Consider the following 20,220-nt stretch of genomic DNA (forward strand, 5'->3'; position numbering starts at 1 on the left):
GGCTAAATATGACACTTTAACATAAAACCTTATTACAATGAAGACCACTTTTAGATGATCAGAGAAAAAACATAAATTATAATTACACCTTATAAATTTATAAATGTTATAAACTTCTTTTTTTTCTAGGAAGAGAAAGAAAACATAACAACGTATAACTTTTTATTTTATTCCTTATTATATCATTACGAATTAATCGTTAATGGGTCATCCACGCGGGTGATCTTGACAGGATGATGATAATAATAATAATTATAATTATAATAATAATAATTACGACGAAGATGATGGTGGCGGTGATGGTGGTAATAAATGGTGATGAGATTTATGATGATGATGATGATGACGATGACGATGACAATGGAGATGTCGGGATAGTTAATGGGTATTTTATTATTTTTGGTCGGACTTGCGACCACCACGAAGACGCTTCATACGAATCCAAAATTTTTAGTTTTTATAGCAAGTAATAACTTGTGGCGTAACACATGACGTGAGCTGTACAGTGGAACGTATAAACGTGAAATACATGTATTTGCTGTTGGTAAATGAGCATCATCTGCGGGTCTTATTGTTACACTAGGCATTGGTTGAAAACCATCTTCACTTGCTGGTAATGCTGGTGATCCTGTCCAGAAGTAAACCTAAAATACGAAAAAAAAATTTCATTAATACATTTTTTATTTTAATTTACTATCATAATTTTATATTATTTATTAGGGTGGTCGTTAAACATTAAATTTTCTCAGGCACCCCATAAAAAGCTCCTTTTTGGTGAATAAATACGTGGGGAATTTCGTTTTTTATTTTTAAGTAAAAAGAACACGTGCCGCAGGACGATCAAAGTTCAGTTTTCGATACAATCATAGTTTTTATTAAATATCTCATGAAATATGCAGATTGAAGGCAAAAATTATAGGAACAATTTTGTAGGAAATTAAATTCTTGACAAAAAAGATCGTGTTCATTTTTTTGATAAATTGTGTATTTACGAAGATATTTTAAAAAAACTTTTTTGGATCTTATCAATTGAGCATTTTAAGGATTACGAATTTTAAACAAATAACGTTTCCTCTTAAATATAGACAACTTCGTAACTCATAACATATTAATCATTAAGAGAGTGAAATATTCGAGTTTCAAATAAACTGTTTTCATAGACCAAGACCCAAATCATTAAATAAAATATTTCATTCGATGCCTAAAGTTATAAATTATCGAATGAAATGTTTCTCGTTCGGAAATTTGAGTTTGTCTGAGAACGGCTCGTTTGAAATTTCCATTTGCTGATGTAAGTGCAACAAGGACCGTTTCGTTTGTTCACATGTGTGTGAGAAAGAGAATAGATGGCATATCCTCTTAATGCTTGTTATAGTTTGTATATACTTAAAAAAATATTAATTTCAACATTTGTAATCCTTAAACCGCTCAATTCATCGGATCTAAACAAAGTTTTTTTAAAATATCTTCATAAATACACATTTTATGAAAAAAATGAATATGACCTTTTTTGTCAAGAATTCAATTTCCTACAAAATTGTTCCCATGATTTTTTCCTTTAATCTGCATATTTCATGAGATATTTAAAAAAACCCGTGATGTTATCGAAAAATGAACTTTGATCGTCCTGCGACACGTGTTCTTTTTACTTAAAAAGAAAAAAAAAAACAAAATTCCCTACGTATTTTTTCACTAAAAAGAAGCTTTCTATGGAGCGCCTGAGAAAATTTAATTTTTAACGACTACCCTATTATTTATGTAATAAAAAATAAAATTACCAAATCCTGTCGTTCAACATGTGACATTTTTTCGACAATAGACCATAGCCATCGTTTAAATTTAACGAGTCTCTCCATCGATTCACCAGATTCATCATTAAATGACGTATAAGAAATAAGAACTGATACATTAATATCACCAACGCCATTCAATAAAAGCCTCAAATCTTCAGATGTTAAACCATCTAATGCTCCTTCCGGTAATACATCAAATACACCTTCACGCATTGCTTCCAAAGCTTTCTCCTGAACTTTTATCATACGAACTTCTGCGTAACGTCGTACGTAATCGTAGACATTAGTTGCCGTTACTTCGACGTCTCGCCCGCTGGCCACAAGATCGATAGAGCCACCACCTTCTTCGGGACACAAGTCAATACTGCATATAGAAACAAAAAAGAAACAACATGTGTTTGGTAATTAATTATTCACTTACTATTTATAAAAATATTTTTTAATAATAATAATAAAATACCTGAATGTCAAATCCAGTGCAGAAAATAAACTATTGCTGTCTTTAGTCTCTGCGTCAACCACCAATTGTCGTAAACTTTCATAAATAACACTGTCAAAGAATGCCAAATCGTGGAAACGTATTGGTCTTGATAGTATATATTTAATAACATGACGATTTAAGAATATAGGACATAATTCATTTTGTAATAGACATAAACCTATAAGTCTGAAATAATTTAATTAATTATTAATTATTTATATTTTTTATCATTATAATTATTACTGTTAAGGTCATTCTCAGACAGTACCCTCCTCTCCCACTTTTCAACTTCCCGCTAATTGAAAATTTTTAAAAATTCGGGAAGTTATTGGTTTCGGTCCGATTTTCGAAAATCGAATTTCTGAGAAAACTTGACGTTTTGAGGTTCTAGGAAGCTATTCTGACTAATGTCAAGATGATGTCCGAGTGTATGTATGTGTGTATGTAAATATTCTGTAACTTTTGAACGGATCAACCAATTTTGATCGTCAAGGTGTCATTCGACGCGGCTTATTAATTCCTACAATCTATGAAAAATTGAGCTCGATCGGTAGGGCTCGTTCGGAGATATTCCAAAAATATAATAGTTCTAGGCCAGAATATTCAATGTAAAAAGATCCAGTGCAAAAATATCCATAAGTCATTAATTTTCTGCATAAATGGATAATTTTTTCAATGGATATTATTGCATTGGATATTTTTCATGGATATTTATGCACTAGATCTTTTTACATTGGATATTTTAACTGGTCACCTTTTTAAACACTTAATGACTTTCATTTGTGATGACCGTATTCAAATTTTGATAATAAATTTAAAAAAAGATAAATCATTAATTGAAAAAAGGACAATGCAGTACAATTTTGCCGAGACAGATTTAAAAAAATTATTCACAGTTGATATCAATTGGGAGTTAAATAAATTTCATCAAAATTTTTATGTCAGCATTATAATTTTGAATGTCAAAGTTTTTAAGATAAAATTTATTTACCAAATTACGGTTAACTCCTAATTGATAACTGTGAGTAATTTTTTTAAAAATCTATATCTTGGCGAAGTTATAATTGCGTTGTACTTTTTTCAATCAATGCTTTAATTTTTTTGAAATTAATTAATAAAATTTTAATATTGTTATGACGGGCCAGGATTTTTGCTTTGATTTAAAAATAAAAATTAATAATTAATGGTGTCAGATGTTTTGATATTACGGTGAAAATATTGATTGTATAAAAAAATTTTTTAAATAAAAGTTGTTCAAAATTTAATTTTATAAAAAAAATGTCTTTTATAATTTTTTGATATGACTAATAAGAAAGCCGTAATTTCAAAATTAAGATTTTCATAATTAACAAAAATTTGAACCACTCATTATGAATCTTAATTTTGGAATTGCGGTGAAAATATTGGTCGTATAAAAAAATCATATGTGACATTTTTTTAGCTAATTAAATTTCCTAGAACTTTTGTTTGAAAACTTTTTTTATAAGGCTAATATTTTCGCCATAATATGAAACATTTGCACCATTCATTTTAAAATTAAGTCCAAAATCTTGTCCTTAATCATAACTTATGACAGTTTAAGGCCATTGAATATTTTTAAAAAGTGGCGGGAGAGGAGGGGGAGGGGGTACTGCCTGAGAATTCCCTCAATTATAAAAAAAAAATTCTCTTCACGTACCTGCCGACATTTCTGAATGCATTAAGACGTTCATAACTAGCTCGTCCTTGTCGTGGTGTATAAAATCCACGTTTACCTGGTGAATAAAATAATGGAGCATTGTCCTCAGTATCATCTAAAATGCTGCTATCCATTTTTTTCTTATTAGCACCACATCGTTCAGTTAAACTGAATACGTCAAGATCAAGGAGTGCCTCACTAGCTAAATCTTGATTGTGGCTGTGTATGAGCTCGCAAGCTTCTTCAACTTTTTGCTGCAGTGATTCCTCAGAAGCCAGCAGCATCAGCAATTGAGCTGGAGTTAATTCAAGTAACATCCCCGTTATTTTTTCAGCGAGTGCTGGTCTCAATGCATGAACTTTTGGATATAATCGATCACCAAGATTTTGTTGGTGAGTTGTTAAATGATCGTTGTAACCATGAGCTACAGGTATTGCATTGCTGCTTGATGATGATCCTCCCGCACCACCAGAGCCACTCGCTCCCTCTGTCGGGAATGTAGGATGGAAAGAACGGGCTTCAAATGATAATTGTCTGCGTGTTTCTCGGTATTTTCCAGATGATCTTGGATTCTGCAAATGATAAAAATATTATTACAGTCCAGTCTCGTTATAAGTCCGCTCGTTATAAGTCCGCCGACTTGTATTTCTTGGAAGACATTCCCCCTCTATGGATACGAAAATAATCATGTACACACTCACACGCTTGCAAAGTAGGGGAAGTGTGAGTTACGGCGTTCAACTGCTGAGCAGAAGTAGGGGTACAGGAATTCTTAGAATTATATTCCCCTACACCCCTATAGGCGGACTTATAACGCGATTCGACTATTATTAAAAATTTATACCACAGCAGTAGTATTTAATAAATAAAAATTTATAATTATTAATATTTACTTGTCGTCGTAAATGTGGATCTCTGTCACGACTCTTTAATTTTTGTAAGACATTATACTGTGTATATTTATTTCCAACTTGTGCAGCTTCCAAATTAGGAAGTTTATCATTAGCTAAAAGTGCCTCAGCAATAGCAGTGTAAAAACTTCTTGCGACACCAGAACCTTCTCCAGGTTCATCTTTAAAAGTAACTTTAACACGATTGACAGCCAATGGTGGAGTACTTGATGCTCTTCTATTGTACAAGTTGTACTGCGAGTTCAATTCTTTCATTGTCTGAACCAACAATTGCGTTCTGTCACGTTCAACCTATAAACCAAAATAAAAAAAAAATACTTAGGATATTGTACTGATTAATTACATCAATTAGACATTACAAACCTTAGATAAAGTTATGTCTTTTTGCTGTGAATTTCTTAATTTTTCCATGTCACGACGAAATTTGGCTTCTTTTACTGGAAATCCACCCAATTCAGACACAACTGAACCAGCTTCAAGTCCAACATCTTCCATAAATACACGTCCAAATAAATCAAGTGACAATCTCCAACGGCCTAATAGTATATTATGTGAAATATTTGTTCCAATAGTCGATACTGCACGCGCAGATTCAATAGGGCTTGTTTCAACAGTCTCGTGTGCTGATATTTCTTGACTAGTTGCCGCTGGATCGACTTCTTCAGCACCATTTTGCGATTCAACTGTTGGTATAACCAATACATCAGATGCATTTATTTTATTATTAACATTTGAATCATTAACTGTACCAGCTCTAACTATAACACTTCTACCAGTCTTACATATTTCTTTTCCTTTACTATTTGTTGTATTATTATCATTTTGACTATTAGGTGATACTATTATTGGCGCACGATCTATTTGTTCATTTGTTATAATAGGCATTGAATTATTGTCATTACTGACAGTTGCTGTTGCTGTTCCTGTTGCTGAAGTACTTATTGTTTGACTAAATAATTTTTGTTTTTCCAATTGTTTACTGCATCCTGGTTCGCTCGTTGACAATAAATTATTACTACGTTTAGTTTCCATTGTTAGTCCTGATGAAGAATTACTGCTATTACAACTACTAGTACTACTATTACTATTACTGTTACTATTATTAATATTATTAATTATGCTGTTGATAGTAGTGCCAGTTGTAGTGGTGGTTGTAGTTGCAGTTACAGTGGTGGTGATAGTGGTAATGGTGATGTTGTTGCTGTTGTTGTTGTTACCACTGGGTCCTTGGATAACTTGACTAAATGATGGAGTCGCTGAGGAAGTTGTTGCGCTGTCAATGTTGCGCGCAGAAAGACCCAGCCTTGTTGGTAATCCTTCAAATAAATTATTGTTAACTCCGGTAGATGTTCCAGCAACTGGTTGCCGTGGTACGCCAAATAAATCTTCACGACGTGAGTGCGGTTGTAATAAATGCGGTTGGTCAGCTAGTGGCAATGCCTCACTTATATTTGTGTCAAATGGATCCAACGCTGGACAACCGAGACACAGTGTTGAGTCTGAACGTTGTAAAAATGGATGCTTTCGGCCTTTTCCTACTGCATTTACAGCACCACACACTGGTACTTGTAATAAATCTGGATAATCTACTGAATCTGTTTCCATTGCCGGTGCTGCTGGTAAAATATCTTCATCTCCTTCATCATTATCATTTTCATCCTATGATATAAATATTAAAAAATTTATAAAATGAATAGACTAAAAAAATTGGCAGGTAAACGCGAATTAAATTCGGAGTGAATGCGAAGCGGATGATTTCTTTATTTAATTCTTAAGGGGATACTAGGGTGATTCGTTTTGAACGACTATTTTTTTTTTCACTTCCACTAAAAAATGTTGTTAAAGACATTGAAAAAAAAAATCCCTGCAAGTTTTAGCCCTTAATTTTAGTTTTGAGTACTCTATATTTTATTTTGAAGTTTTCCCATTTAAAATACATAGGAAAGTTGGGATTTTTTTTTTAATTCTCTACAACTCAGCCGCATTTCAAGTTATCGGATCGCCGTTTGCGGCATTTTGTAGGTAATTTAATACTCTTCAAAAGTCTCCTTAATTATTTTACTCGGACTCTAATTGTTTTTTTTATATCGGTTCCGAAAATAAATTTTTGAATAATAATTTGGGTTTTTAGTGGATATTAATTAAAGAACGAAATTTACAGAAAAAGTGCAGACAACGATTTTTTAGGAAATTTTATTCGCTACAAAAAATTTTTCCGAAGTTCATCAATTTGACCCCTTCTGATTTTAATGACTGGATTAAACTAATAAAAGGAAAATTATTTACTGATTCAAAATTGAAATGAAGTAGCATTTGGTGGAATTTTTTGACAAATATTTTATTTACAAAATTACTAACATCCCTATATCACGTGAACGAAGAACTTGAGCCACTTAACTAAGAATCAAAATCAAATATAAAGTACTTAAAATTAAGGGCTAAAACTTGCAGGGAATTTTTTTTTTCAATGTCTATAACAATATTTTCAAGTGGGAGTGATAAAAAAAAATAGTCGTTCAAAACGAATCACCCTAGGGGATACGCTACCGGACCTCTTTCTCACACTCAGAAAAATAAACGGGACTATCTTTGTTGCACTCGTAGAGTAAATGAGAATTTTAAAAAATTTTTTCTTGGAGACGAATTAGAATTTTTGAAAATACGAAATTTTTAGCCCTCTGTTAAGGTTTTAAAAAACGCTAAAGACTCTCTATTTTAGGTTTCTAGCGTTTGCCCGTGAATTAAATTGAATTGAAAATCGGTTACCGTTACCCCTCAATGACTGAAATTAATATTATTTCGAAATCACTTCGCAATTCGTATTTGAAGTGATTTATTTTTTTTGAAATTCGGATTTAAATAAAATTTTTTTCTAGTGTTAATTAATTTAATTTTTTATTAACCTGATCATTCCAAGCTGAATAGATACTTGATTCTTTTTGATTATCACCACGTGTACCAAGAGGTTCATTTAGTGATCTCATGTAATAAGCCAGAGCATCAAAGACATAAGCAACGTGCCGTAATGCTGATACATCTAATACGGGTAGACTATCTCTATGTTCACCGTTGTGTGCTCGCATCAATGATAAACAGTATGATAAAAATTCCCGCCTTGCCCAGTGTGCATCTCCACCTATTTATTATTAATTTTTTAAAATTATTAATATTATTATAAATTATTAAGAATACAATAAAATAAAATGAAAAAACAAATTACTACCTTCACGTTCTCGAGCATTTCTCGGAGCTTCACCGACTCCTGTAAAGCCAACGGTGAGTCGTGTTGAACCTTGAGTCGTGGAAATATTTGAGCTAGCAGTCATACCAGTGCGTTGATTACGGCCTGTGTTACCCTGTAACGTTAATGACATTGCCGCAGAATTTAATAGACCAGTAAAATTGCCGCCTGACAATGAGGGCGCATTGTTGAGAGGATGTTCAGGATGTGTTGGATCAGCACTTCGTGTTAATGACACACCGAATCTTAATTGTGCTTCTGTTGCGTCCATAACTACAAGGAGCCAGTCCCATGTAGGTTTTAAATGTCCCTCTAGATACATCTAAAAAGAAAAAATTATTATATATATGTATATTAGACTGATTCAAAACCAACGAAAAAAATACTGTTAAGATTTGAGCTCTTAATATCAATTTTAACGACCGCATCGCAATTTTTGATTTTTTACTTAAATAATATGAGAAAATTTATTTTTAGTTTAATGTTTGGAAACTGTGTAAGAGATAAGTTGTAGGAAATGAAATGATCTACAAAAAAAGGTCTATATCATTTTAAGATAAGTCTGATAGTTTCACCGAAAAAGTCAAATAATGCTAAAATTTACTATGCATTTAACTTCGACCTTGAATAACTTTTGAAAAATTAAATTTCTCCAAAAATAATAAGAGACCTTTTTTGTAAAGCGTTTAATTTCCAACAAAAATGTCTTTTGATTTTTCCGATACACTGATTCGATGACGAGTGATAAAATTCCAAACTTTAAAAAAAATTTCCATGTCATTTAAATGAGAAATCGAAAATTGCAAGGACGTTGTTAAGATTAATATTGAGAGCTAAACAATATTTTCCGTATAATTTTTGAAAAAGAAAATTCGATTTTTTTATCGGTCTAATATATCGAGGTTCTAATTAGCAAATTGTCTAACTCCATTTCAGAAAATCCTTCATTTATGCAAAAAAAAGTAATTTAAAAATTTTTTTTTCATTTAAAAATCAATTTCATATCTTGAATATATATAATATTTTTGTCTAGGTTATTCAAATAACATTTTTTCTAACTATTACTATGAAAATTGCACAGAATCACCGACTAAAAAATATCAAGTTAGACAATTTGCTAATTGCAACATATATTTATTTATTTGAATGAAATAATTATAAATAAATACCTGTAGATGAACAGCATCTTGATAGGTAACTTCCATTAATCGTGATAAAGCTGGTGCATTATTTTTATAATTAGGTACCATTGTCAATAAGTCAGCAATCATTCTTATGACAATACCAAATGCACGAGCTAAACAACTAGCAGTTGTTCCCATCGTAATCGGTTCTTGAGCAGCAGCAACTGCTGAAGTTGCTGTTGATCGTCTCAATGAAGATGGATCAATAAATATCATATTACTACCACCAGTAACTCTTGATCCAGCAGTTCTAGTATTTAATTCACGATTATTTCTTATTGCCCATTGCATTGACATTGGAGCTAAATTATTACGAGGTAAATGTCCCGAAGAGCCACTACGACGTTCTAAATGTTCTTCGCCAATTGGAAACTCCTCAGACTCTTGTTCATCAGTTTCACCGGCTTCACTTTCATCGTCCTCTTGTTGACTTGACTCACCGGATTCATCCTCAGGAAATAAAACAATCGAACCTATACCACCGTCAGATCCAGCAGTTGCGCCAGTTTGTACACTTCTCTGGGCCGAAGCGGCATCTTGATTGCTATGATTGTCATCTGAATCAGATTCTGTCTCAGCTTCGGCAAGCAAATCAAGCTCAGTATCAGATTCACCATCACCAGCTTGTTCTTCACCAACACCACCAGCATGACTGTCACCTTCACTCATTGGTTGACTCGGTGGTACTCCTGGTATTCCTGGTAATCCGTTGTCTTCGTGTTCACTTATGTCACCGTCTAAGTCCATTGGAACTTCTTCACCTGCTTCAGTTTCATCCATCGCCACAGCATCTCGAGATATAGTAATATTATTATTACCCGATGGTTGTTCAAGTGTTGGATCCAATACTTGCGCACTAACTCCACTGTGTGGAATCAACGGATCTATGGAAAATAATTCTTCCGAGCCATTGACAACTTCCATTGCTGAGCCAGTTAGTGTGAATGGTGCTGTGGGTCTGGCAACGCCCAGTCTTACCGGCGCTATTAAAGAATCAGCTGTTTCGCATAATTCTTCAACAGCGAGTTTAATGAGCGCACGAAATACTCGTCGACATTTAATTAATGGTGGTGTAGCTTGAGTAACACTTCGTCGATTTTTAGTTGGATTCGGTGCCATTTCAATTGTAAATATAACAAATATTCTAGCAACTGATCTTACAAAACGACGTGCTACAATATTTGCTTCTTCTTGACGTCCTGGTATTGTATCATTTTGCAATTCTCTTATAAGAGTTGTCAATAATATATCCAACATTTCAGCAGTGCACTTTACCAATAATGTATGAGTAAATTTATCTAGTAATGCAGTACCATTTTGACGTACTGATTGTCCAATATCACCAAATAATTGATCATTTGAATTTTCAGTAACTCCAGTCATAATCATACATTGTACTGCTGGCCAATCATTCAATAAACGTTCAAAAGCACGTCTACAAAAACGTGGTGGTTCTAAATCATGATCTGGCATATTAGCATCAGCTCCATGCCCGTCTGATGATGGTGTTTTACGAGTTGCTGATGTTGAACGTTGTCGTGGTACTAAACGAAATTGTCTCTGTTCAATAGATTGACGTCCAACAGTTTGAACTAAAAATAAAAGTATACATTCACCACGTGAATTTATTTTAGTTGCTAAATCAGTATTTGTAACAAGTCGACAAAGTAAATCATAACGAGCGCCTTGATGTCCAGCAATTAAAGCACGACACTTGCACTTTTGCCAACAATCACAGTAAGCTGTTGGTGATGTACGTTTTAATTTACAATCATGACCACGATGACATACACGTGCACATTCAGTGCAACAGCACAATGAACCCGTTAAACCACAAGTACGGCACTCAAATATATCCTGATTAATATGATCGTCACCAGTCCAAGTAAAACTACACGTATCATTGCAGCATGTTACGAAAAGTGGTGATAAATCTGGGCTTGCATCTGATGGTAAAATCATTGTTGAACATTCTTTAGCATCTTTTCCGACACGTTGTATTGTATCCAAAAGTATGAGTGCTGCATGATAAGCACGCACTGATACTGCCAGCATTAATGGAGTCTGTCCTTGAGCATCTTTAGCTGTAAGTAATTCTTTAAGATGAGGAGAAAGTACAGCAGCTTCACACATATATTTTAATATTAAAAGTGCATTGTTTCTACGTTCTGCTGAATCTGTAATATATGTGTTACTGGTAGTGGATCCTGCGACTGATTTGTTCATCATTGATATACTTGCAGCACCAATACTCAGTAAACTGTCTTCTTCACCAGATGTATTGTCAAGCTCAGGTGGCCAACTGAGTGGTGGTATCGGTTCTTCAATTGGTGTTGTATTGCCGTCAACAGCACAAGTTACTAATTCACGTTCAACATTTTGTTCATTGTCTTTATTTGATGTTGGTGAGCACATATTTACGCAAGCATGAAATATGTTACGATTACCGTCACAACGTTCTTGTAAAATAGATTGTATTTGTTGTATATTATTACTTTTAGCAGCATCATGTTCAATATTTATCAATACTTGTTTGACGCCTTCGTAATCACAACGTAATATACGTGGCATTACAATTAGATTATCAAATACCAGAGCAATGACAGCAACTTGATTTTTTAAATTTGTTGAATTTGAACAACTGGGTATTGGTATTGTTGATGCGCCAATACACACAACTGGTACTAAATCAAGCCAATTTGAATCACGTATTGACTCGGCACAATCTTTAGCTATTGGATAAATAGTATTATTGCCATCACGTAATATCATTGAACACTCAGTATTTTCACCGGCACTTGTAAGACTTATATTTTGTGGTTCTAATCCAAGAAATGAATTTATTTCAGATGGTAAATAACAATCTTGAACATATCTTCCAGTACTGAGATTATAAACAACATAACTTAATTTATTAGCATTTTTAACAATAGCATGAATACCTTGTCCGTCTGTTGATACTGTCAGTATACTTTCACTTACACCCTCGGCAATATTAACTCGTCTTGGTGTACGTTGAAAACAATCTGGTGTACGTGAATTAACAGATGATTTAACAACTTGAACTTCATCTTTTCTCAATAATCTACACTCAGCAATGAGTTTCATCATTTCATCAGCAGTCAAATCTTTAAAATCAGATGTAATAAAATCTTTTTCTTTTATTTCTTTTTCTTTTTCTTTTGAATCTTTTGAAAAAAATTTAACAGCAACATATAAACCATCGACCTTGATAACTTTACCAATGGGTACTGTTTTGACATCCTCGACAAACACGACGTCCTTGAGTTGCCAATCCTCTTCATCTTTTCTTTCAGACTCACCTTCACTGCGTGGTGTCATACGTTTTTGACGTTTATGACTTGTTGTTATACTACCAGTATCACTACAGGTACTTGATGCTGGTGATGGTGGTGGCGGCATATCAAGTCTATCAGCTGTTTCTTTGTAACTATTTTTACTAGTGCTAGTACCACTGCCATTACTGTTTGTTTCTGTCTTAATAACATTATTAGGCAACAAAGCACCAGCTGGTAGAATTTTAAACCGACATGTTGCATCTAAATTCCATGCTGCTGATAATAATTGTCCAACTTTAGGTACTCCATTTGCTATTGTAAATCCGATAGCTCCGGCTTGATAAATTGGACTGTTTTTCATACAAACGTGAGTTCCATAACTTATGTCAGCTGTTACGACAGTCATTGGTCGATTTTTACGTGATTTAGCTTTATATTTTTCCCATAATTTTTTACGTTGCGCAAATGGTAATACACCCCACCAATAAAGTGTACCGCTCTCGAGTTTAGCGACAGTATAAAGTGCACAAGTGTGAAGTGATACTATTTTATCAAGAGTAAATTCAGTGAATGCTTGAGCTGGATGTTCTAATCGTGATGCAACATGACCAAGAAGTTCATCAAGCCAAGTTGCAACTTTACCACTTTCAGTACTTACTGAACAACGTATTGCCGTTGCTGAAATATTAACAACTTTTTCACCTACTAATGCAAGTGAAATTGTTTTAGGATGATGTATATTTGGATTTTCAGCGTTTCTGTATGGCTCAGAATCAGCCCATCTCCATTGGTATAGTTGTCCTGTTGCAGAAACAGCAATAAGTTCACTGTAAAGTGAAACTATTTGTACAAAACGTGGCGCTGGTTCACCACTTCTTTCGTGCCACCATTCTAAATCTTCAGATATCCACAGTGGACTCTGTGAGGCCAATTCTTTTTTCTTACTCTCTGGATCTTTTTCCCAACAATCTTTCAATGCTGTTTCTAACCATCGTCTTGGCCCGTAGTACTGACGATCACGCCAACGACTGAAACTGTCACGATCACGATCACGTTCCGTTGATCTTTCTCCCTCGCGGTCTATACCCAATCGTCGTGAAGAGCTACCACGATTACGCATAACACCGTAACCAAACATATCCTCTGAAAACATTGAGTCAGCATCAATAATAACTGATTGCTCATTACTGAATCCACCGTCCAACAGTGAAATAAGATCTTCCGGTACATAACTGTCGGCTGCATCATCAGCGTCATCGCCTTCCTCATCATCACGTGATAGTAAATTATTAACAGCTAAATTAACGTCCAAATTAGTACGTTGTAATTCTCGTATTATTAAATTACGACTCTTGCCCTGTAGTACAACTTGGGCTTGTGAAATAAGATCTTCGGGTACAAAGGGTGCTGGTACTGATACTATTGGTCGTGAACTACTGCTACCACCTCCGCCCATTATTACACCCGGTGGTCCTATTCTACTACTGCCACCACCGGTACCACTTCCGCCACCACCAGCACCTCCACCCCCGCCACGTATTGCTGAACTGCTTCGCATTATTCTTGCTCTTGATCTCAAATTCGCACGATTACCACCTCCACCAGTTCCACTACCACTCGGTACTGAGTTTGAATTCCCAACATGATTTTTACTAGGACTAAAAAATGAATAAATAAATTAATTAATTAATTTTGATACAACAAACTTAATAATTAAAGATTAAAAAAAAAAACTTACGTTCGATTCGGTTCATTTTTGCTAAGATCCAATCGATCTGAAAGAACAGTAAAAGCCACACGACAAATTCTGTTATCATCCATGAGTAATGCAATATGAGATGGCCCAACGACAATACGTCTAACGGACGCTTTGAGTCCACTAAATGCCGGTGGTGTAACAAATCCATATCTATTAATCTTCTCAGCTACTTCTTTTAATCTAAAAATAAAATAATTTAAAAAAAATTAATAAATTAAAATTTCTAATTACCAAGTAAATTTAAATAATTAAACACAAGGAAATTAATAAAACGATTAATTTAATAATTAGCCAAAAGTATAGAGAAGAAATTAATAAAATAATTAATAGTAGTTAACATATCAGTAGCATTTACGAAATCCATTAAATACTCTGATAAGATGACGTATGTAATGTTTCAACCTTTGCGCTTCTATTCACATGAACTAATGCATGGGTTGGATTCTATACATTGATATAAATATATATATATTGTTTTACATCAATGCACATATATTTCCATTAACACACAAGTCTATTACTATGAAAATCGTGAGCTAATGTAATTTAATAAATTAACATACATACGAAAATAGTGTTAAGATATAGAAAATTTGTGGCAGATGATACTGAAGTTTAAAAAAAAATAAAAAAAAATATATATTTAAGATTTAAAATGATAATTTAAAAAATAAGGATAAGAATAGTGTAAAGAACGATGTCTAGAATAATATACGATATCAAATGACCCACAATACATTATACGGAACAAAGAGGTGGGGAATCAATGTGAATATCGGCGAGAGAAAAGACCAACTACTAACGACATTGATAAAAAAAATTAATTACTATTTATTAAACATGTATATAATAGCCATTAATTTTTATTATTATAATTATTATTAATAATAATAATAATAATTATTTTTATCGCTGTATAATAAATAAATATTAAATTTTGAATGTCATGGATACTAAGGTCAATTAAAAACCCATTGCATCACTTGTTAAAAAAATCAGTCAATCTCATGATGATTTTAGGAAGTAGAGAATTAAAATAAAAATTAAAAAAAAAAAACGTAACCATAAGACCTAATGATATTTTATATAAAATGAATCGTTAGGTCGCAATTAAAAAAATGTGGGTAATAAAATGATTGACGACGATGATGATGGGCATGAGCACGATGATGATGAGTACGGTGAATGGCATGGCTCAACATGTATAATATGGAATAGTGCAAGTATGAGCTGGTAGAGCTAAAGGTATGCAATGAAGGAATACGTTAAAGCGAGTAAGTAAAAAAAAAAACGGAGGTGCCTATTGCCTCCTCGAGCACATATATTATCTTTAAAAAACTTACCTATCGTTAAGTTGATCATCAGTGCCTGGTAATGGATGTACAACAAAATGTATCGACGTCATTTTAATAATATTTTAACACAATAGTATTTATTCCAAATGTTATATTAACGTTTCCTTACGCAAAATTTAACTATAACAGAGAACCGATATTCAGCCATGTTTCAGGAGAACTATCTAGTTGCGTGTTCAGCAATGCCAAAAATGGCGGCCAATATTCATTAATGGCGTTCACAAAGACTATCGATCCTGGTTCGCATGCGCATTCATTTTTATCTCTATACTACGATTTTATTTAATATAAACTACTCACTTTTTTTTTATTTGTTTTATCCTACTGGATTGTGGATCTTTAATAATTTATTTTATTTTGTTTTTAAATTATTTAAAAAGTCGTTGCATCAACTTGCTATCAAATTTTTTTTTTAATAAAACTATTTAATTATTTAGTTGATTTGAAAACTCTTTAATTGATATTTACGCTAATGGACAACAGCGATTGGTTGACAAAATTTTAACCGGCAAATCAGAGTTCCCAAGTTATTTCATTGGACAAAATATTACTTTCTTATACTTTCCTTAAGGCAGTGTCATCATCATCGGTTATCTTTCTAACCTCATTTCATTATATGTTTATTTTTAAATATTTTTTTTTTTTTTTAAATAGGAAGAAAAAATTTACAATGTAACTGACATATTTTTTTGAATTTATAAATTCTTGATAAGAAAAGTACGAATGTTGACTGAGGTTTCAAGTACGTGAAATATTTTTAAGGACTCTGTCGATGGGGTAGGTATTTAATGTCATGATGTCATATTATGGATCTTAAATATTATATATTATTTATAAATCATTGTTGATATATATCTATGCAACAATTTGATTTAAATGATCTAGGTACGATCTTACTACTCAGATGATAAATTTTATTTTATTGATAGGAATCATCGCATCAACAGGTTGACCTGGACAATTTAAGGACAGGATATAAATTTAAAAAATGGCTAATCCAGGAGGTTTTCTTGCACATTTTATAAAACTTATTACTACAATAATATGTTTAAGATATATTGATGATACAAATTCTATTATAATTACCCGAGCCTTCCAAATATTTATCATCCATTCAATTTTAGGGATGTTTAGATTTGGTATCTTTAATTTTATTTATTTATACTTATTAATATATTTTGAACCCTAATATCTTGAACATGGGTCGTTTGTGTCCATGAATTTTAAATATTTTACTGTCTCTTATTAAGAAAAATTATTTAATCCATGCTGGCAGCGTTACCCTGATTAAAAATATTCATTGAAAAGGATTGAAAATTATTTCAATTCTTTTCAATCCCACGGAGATTTTGAAAAGTATTTAATGGAATTGAAATTTCGATCATTTAAATACTTTCTAATTCTTAAAATGGAATTCAAAGGTATTGATAATAATTCAATCTTTGATCATTTCAATACCTTCCAATATGGAATTATTTTGGTATTGAGAAGGATTCAGAAAGATTCAAAAATGTCAATTCATTTTAATTCTTTTCAATCCTACACTCGATCCGAAATATCGAACTATTTTGGTATTGAGAAGGATTCAGAAAGATTCAAAAATTTCAATTAATATGAATTCTTTTCAATCCCATACGTGACTCTAAAATTCGAAACTTTTTTGGTATTGACAAGTATTCAGAAAGATTAAAAATATCAATTCATTTGGATCTTTTCCAATTCCTCGGAAGTTTGGAAATTCTTATATTATTTTGGGATTGAAAAGTATTAATTTTATGTCCAAATAAAAACTTTTGGGTATAGAAAGTATTCAAAAGGATTAAATTCTCATCTTTTTTAATGAATCTTTTTAATCAAGGTACAATTCTACTCACAATATCTCTACTCAAGGAAAGTGGCGACAACTCTACTCACTCACAACTTTACTCAGCCTCAACTTTACTCACAGTTTTTTTTACTTAGGTTTAACTAGGCTCAGCTACAACTCTACTCACGTATTTTAGCCTATTGATAAAATATCAATTCTTTGTGAGTAGATGAAGCTGAGTAAAGATATAACTGAGTTGAGTTAAACCTGAGTAAAAAAAACTGTGAGTAGAGTTGAGGCTGAGTAAAGTTGTGCAGCGAACACTAATGACTCGTGTTCAAGGTTTACGCACAGTTGAAAAATTTGTCTCAAATTTAGCACAAATCACAGGTCCACTCAATTTTTAGTGTTAATTTAACACATACTTGTGTCAAACAATAGTACAGATTTAAAACTTCTTAAGATCAGATAACACATTCAACTTTAGTTAAATTTACTCTTGATGGTGTCAAATTGACACTAAATATTTAACCATTTAATTTTTATATACAAGAACACAAAATTTTAAACTGTGCGGGTGTTGGAAACAGCAACATGGGATGAGGATTAATTAATAACTGATTGATATTTAATTATTTATCATTATAGGTAGTACAGCAAGTCTAATTGGCAAGAGAAGTTTCAGAGAATTTTATGAACGGATATCAAATATAGTTGAGATAATACCTTTTGCCTTTTTTTCAACCGAAATCTCACGACTCAGTGACGTCGATCAATTATTAAGACAGTCATTGCTTCTAGTACTTATTTTATTGCCGATTGTCCATGAGATGGTGCCGAGAAAAGAGCGATCGAAAATGCGAGTGTTGATAAATCACTCGATAAATTTACAACTTATTATTATAACATTAGCTTGTATACAAAAAGGCTCTTTTGGCGTTATAACATTTGTGTTGTCTTATATATTCAATCGTTATTACGCAGAATCTTTTTGTGACTGGTATGATGTGCCATATGAAGACTTAATTCAGTACAGTCTCTGCTTTGTTGAGATTTTTTCACTGACTACTTTAAAAGAATTGTAAAAATAATTATGATGACAAAATATCCGTGCCCATATTATTTGGTATGGATAAATATGTGATATAATGTACGGATAAATTATTTTTTTTAAAAGTTTTAATTCAATTTTATAAAATCAATCAATTTTTGGTTGATTCTTCTGACAGAATAAATCAGGATTTGATTATTTTTATGAAGTTGAATCCAAACTTCTAAAGGGGAAACTGGTCTGAGATTTAAAAAAAAGACGATATTTTCGTGATTTCTTTTTTAAGAGTACCTTCTTCATTAAAATTCTCAAAATTTGTGACATTATTAAGCATCATTCGAAGAATATTCTGCTAAATCTTCATAAAAAAATATTGAAAAATGAGCCAGTGGTAGTGGGGAGAGCCGAGTCACATAAAAAAAAAGTCTCCATGCTCGGCAAGATAATTCATGACTGCCTCATCTGAAATCAAAAAACCAAAAAGATTTCTTTAGTACATGAGTTTATTTTGGATTTGAACGAAGGAATAAACAAAATATTCATTTTTGAATATTTGGTAAAGGTGCAATCAAAAAACTCTGATTTTTGCCAAAAGTTGTTTCTTTTGTTTAATTAAAAAACTAGTAGTTATTAAAAAAAAAAAGTCCTTCGTTCAAATCTAAGATAAACTTATGTACCAAAGAAATCTTTTTGGTTTTTTGATTTCAGATGAGGCAGTCATAAGTTATCCTGCCTAGCATGGAGACTTTTTTTTTAGGAGACTCGTCTCTCCCTACTACCACTGGCTTATTTTTTAATATTTTTTTATGAAAATTTAGCAGAATATTGTTGGAATGATGCTTAATAATGTCACAAATTTTAAGAATTTTAATAACGAAGGTAAGATAAAAGACCTAGCACCCGATCACTCCAAGTATTTTTATATCTATATTTGGTTAAATTTAGTAAATACATGAGTAATCGGGTACTGAGTCTCTTACCTTACACGGAGAATAATCTTGGCTCGAAACCTACCAATTTTTATTATGCTGTCGACCAAACTTGAAACAGGAATTGAAGCATCAAAAAAATTATTATGCTCATACGAAAAATTATTATACTCATACGAAAAATTATTATGCTGTATCACAATACTTATTACGCGCGAAAAACTTAGTGATAAGCTTTAATAAAAATTACTTTCATAAATTATAATAATTGTGATGCGGCATAATAATTTTTTATAAGAGCATAATAACTTTTTGGATGCTTTACTTCCTGTTTCAAGTTTGGTCGGCAGCATAATAAAAATTGCTAGGTTTCAAGCCAACATTTTCCTTCGTGTACTCTGAAAACAAAAAAATTATAAAAATATCCTCTTTTTTTTTGTATCTTAGACCAGCATCTTCCCCCCTAAAATAAAGGAATTGCGGATATTTTGTCGTGGATATTTTGTGATGTAATCAAATGATCAACCAAAATAACTTTATCTTCCTCTTTTCTATCTTTATGTATCTATACTTTATTTTTTTTAAACATTGTACCTTTTTAAATGTAATTACTTCTTACATTACTTATTGACTATTTATTAAAAATACTATAATATTTACAGTTACAATTTTTAAGTATTCAAATTATTTAATTTTTCCCGCCAATTATAGTTGAAAAAATAAATGCGCGCG

General features: G+C 32.3%; 2 protein-coding genes across 4 annotated transcripts; one reads left to right on the forward strand and one right to left on the reverse strand.

Moving 5' to 3' along the window:
* Positions 1 to 155: 155 nt before the first annotated feature.
* LOC130670629 (E3 ubiquitin-protein ligase UBR5) lies at positions 156 to 15,960 on the reverse strand. 2 transcript variants are annotated; one of them, XM_057474065.1, is made up of 12 exons: positions 15,690 to 15,960; positions 14,326 to 14,526; positions 9,274 to 14,245; positions 8,087 to 8,426; positions 7,767 to 7,999; positions 5,646 to 6,522; positions 5,227 to 5,546; positions 4,846 to 5,154; positions 3,953 to 4,524; positions 2,254 to 2,460; positions 1,779 to 2,157; positions 156 to 644 (listed from the first exon to the last, which is right to left on the reverse strand). In XM_057474065.1, exons 1-12 carry the CDS (start codon positions 15,749 to 15,751, stop codon positions 432 to 434), a joined length of 8,685 nt encoding a protein of 2,894 aa, XP_057330048.1. In that variant the 5' UTR covers positions 15,752 to 15,960; the 3' UTR covers positions 156 to 431. The 2 variants fall into 2 exon arrangements, with proteins under 2 accessions (XP_057330048.1, XP_057330047.1); XM_057474064.1 differs by having other exon boundaries at positions 5,227 to 6,522; positions 15,690 to 15,959.
* A 302-nt stretch (positions 15,961 to 16,262) lies between these two features.
* Positions 16,263 to 20,156, forward strand: LOC130670637 (uncharacterized). Of its 2 annotated transcripts, none has more exons than XM_057474080.1 (3): positions 16,263 to 16,478; positions 16,631 to 16,829; positions 18,161 to 20,156. In XM_057474080.1, exons 2-3 carry the CDS (start codon positions 16,690 to 16,692, stop codon positions 18,591 to 18,593), a joined length of 573 nt encoding a protein of 190 aa, XP_057330063.1. In that variant the 5' UTR covers positions 16,263 to 16,478; positions 16,631 to 16,689; the 3' UTR covers positions 18,594 to 20,156. The 2 variants fall into 2 exon arrangements, with proteins under 2 accessions (XP_057330063.1, XP_057330062.1); XM_057474079.1 differs by having other exon boundaries at positions 16,266 to 16,478; positions 16,631 to 16,840; positions 18,157 to 20,156.
* The last annotated feature ends 64 nt before the right edge of the window (positions 20,157 to 20,220 follow it).

Source organism: Microplitis mediator, chromosome 6 (genome assembly GCF_029852145.1).
Source record: "Microplitis mediator isolate UGA2020A chromosome 6, iyMicMedi2.1, whole genome shotgun sequence".
Lineage (NCBI taxonomy): Eukaryota > Metazoa > Arthropoda > Insecta > Hymenoptera > Braconidae > Microplitis > Microplitis mediator.

Coding starts and splice junctions, on each gene's coding strand:
- LOC130670629 (XM_057474064.1), bottom strand. CDS start 15,751: ATGACGTCGATACATTTTGTTGTACATCCATTACCAGGCACTGATGAT. Junction 14,527..15,689: donor GATGATCAACTTAACGATAG/GTAAGTTTTTTA, acceptor TTTTATTTTTAG/ATTAAAAGAAGTAGCTGAGA. Junction 4,525..4,845: donor ATCCACATTTACGACGACAA/GTAAATATTAAT, acceptor TATCATTTGCAG/AATCCAAGATCATCTGGAAA.
- LOC130670637 (XM_057474079.1), top strand. CDS start 16,690: ATGGCTAATCCAGGAGGTTTTCTTGCACATTTTATAAAACTTATTACT. Junction 16,841..18,156: donor TTTAGGGATGTTTAGATTTG/GTATCTTTAATT, acceptor TTATCATTATAG/GTAGTACAGCAAGTCTAATT.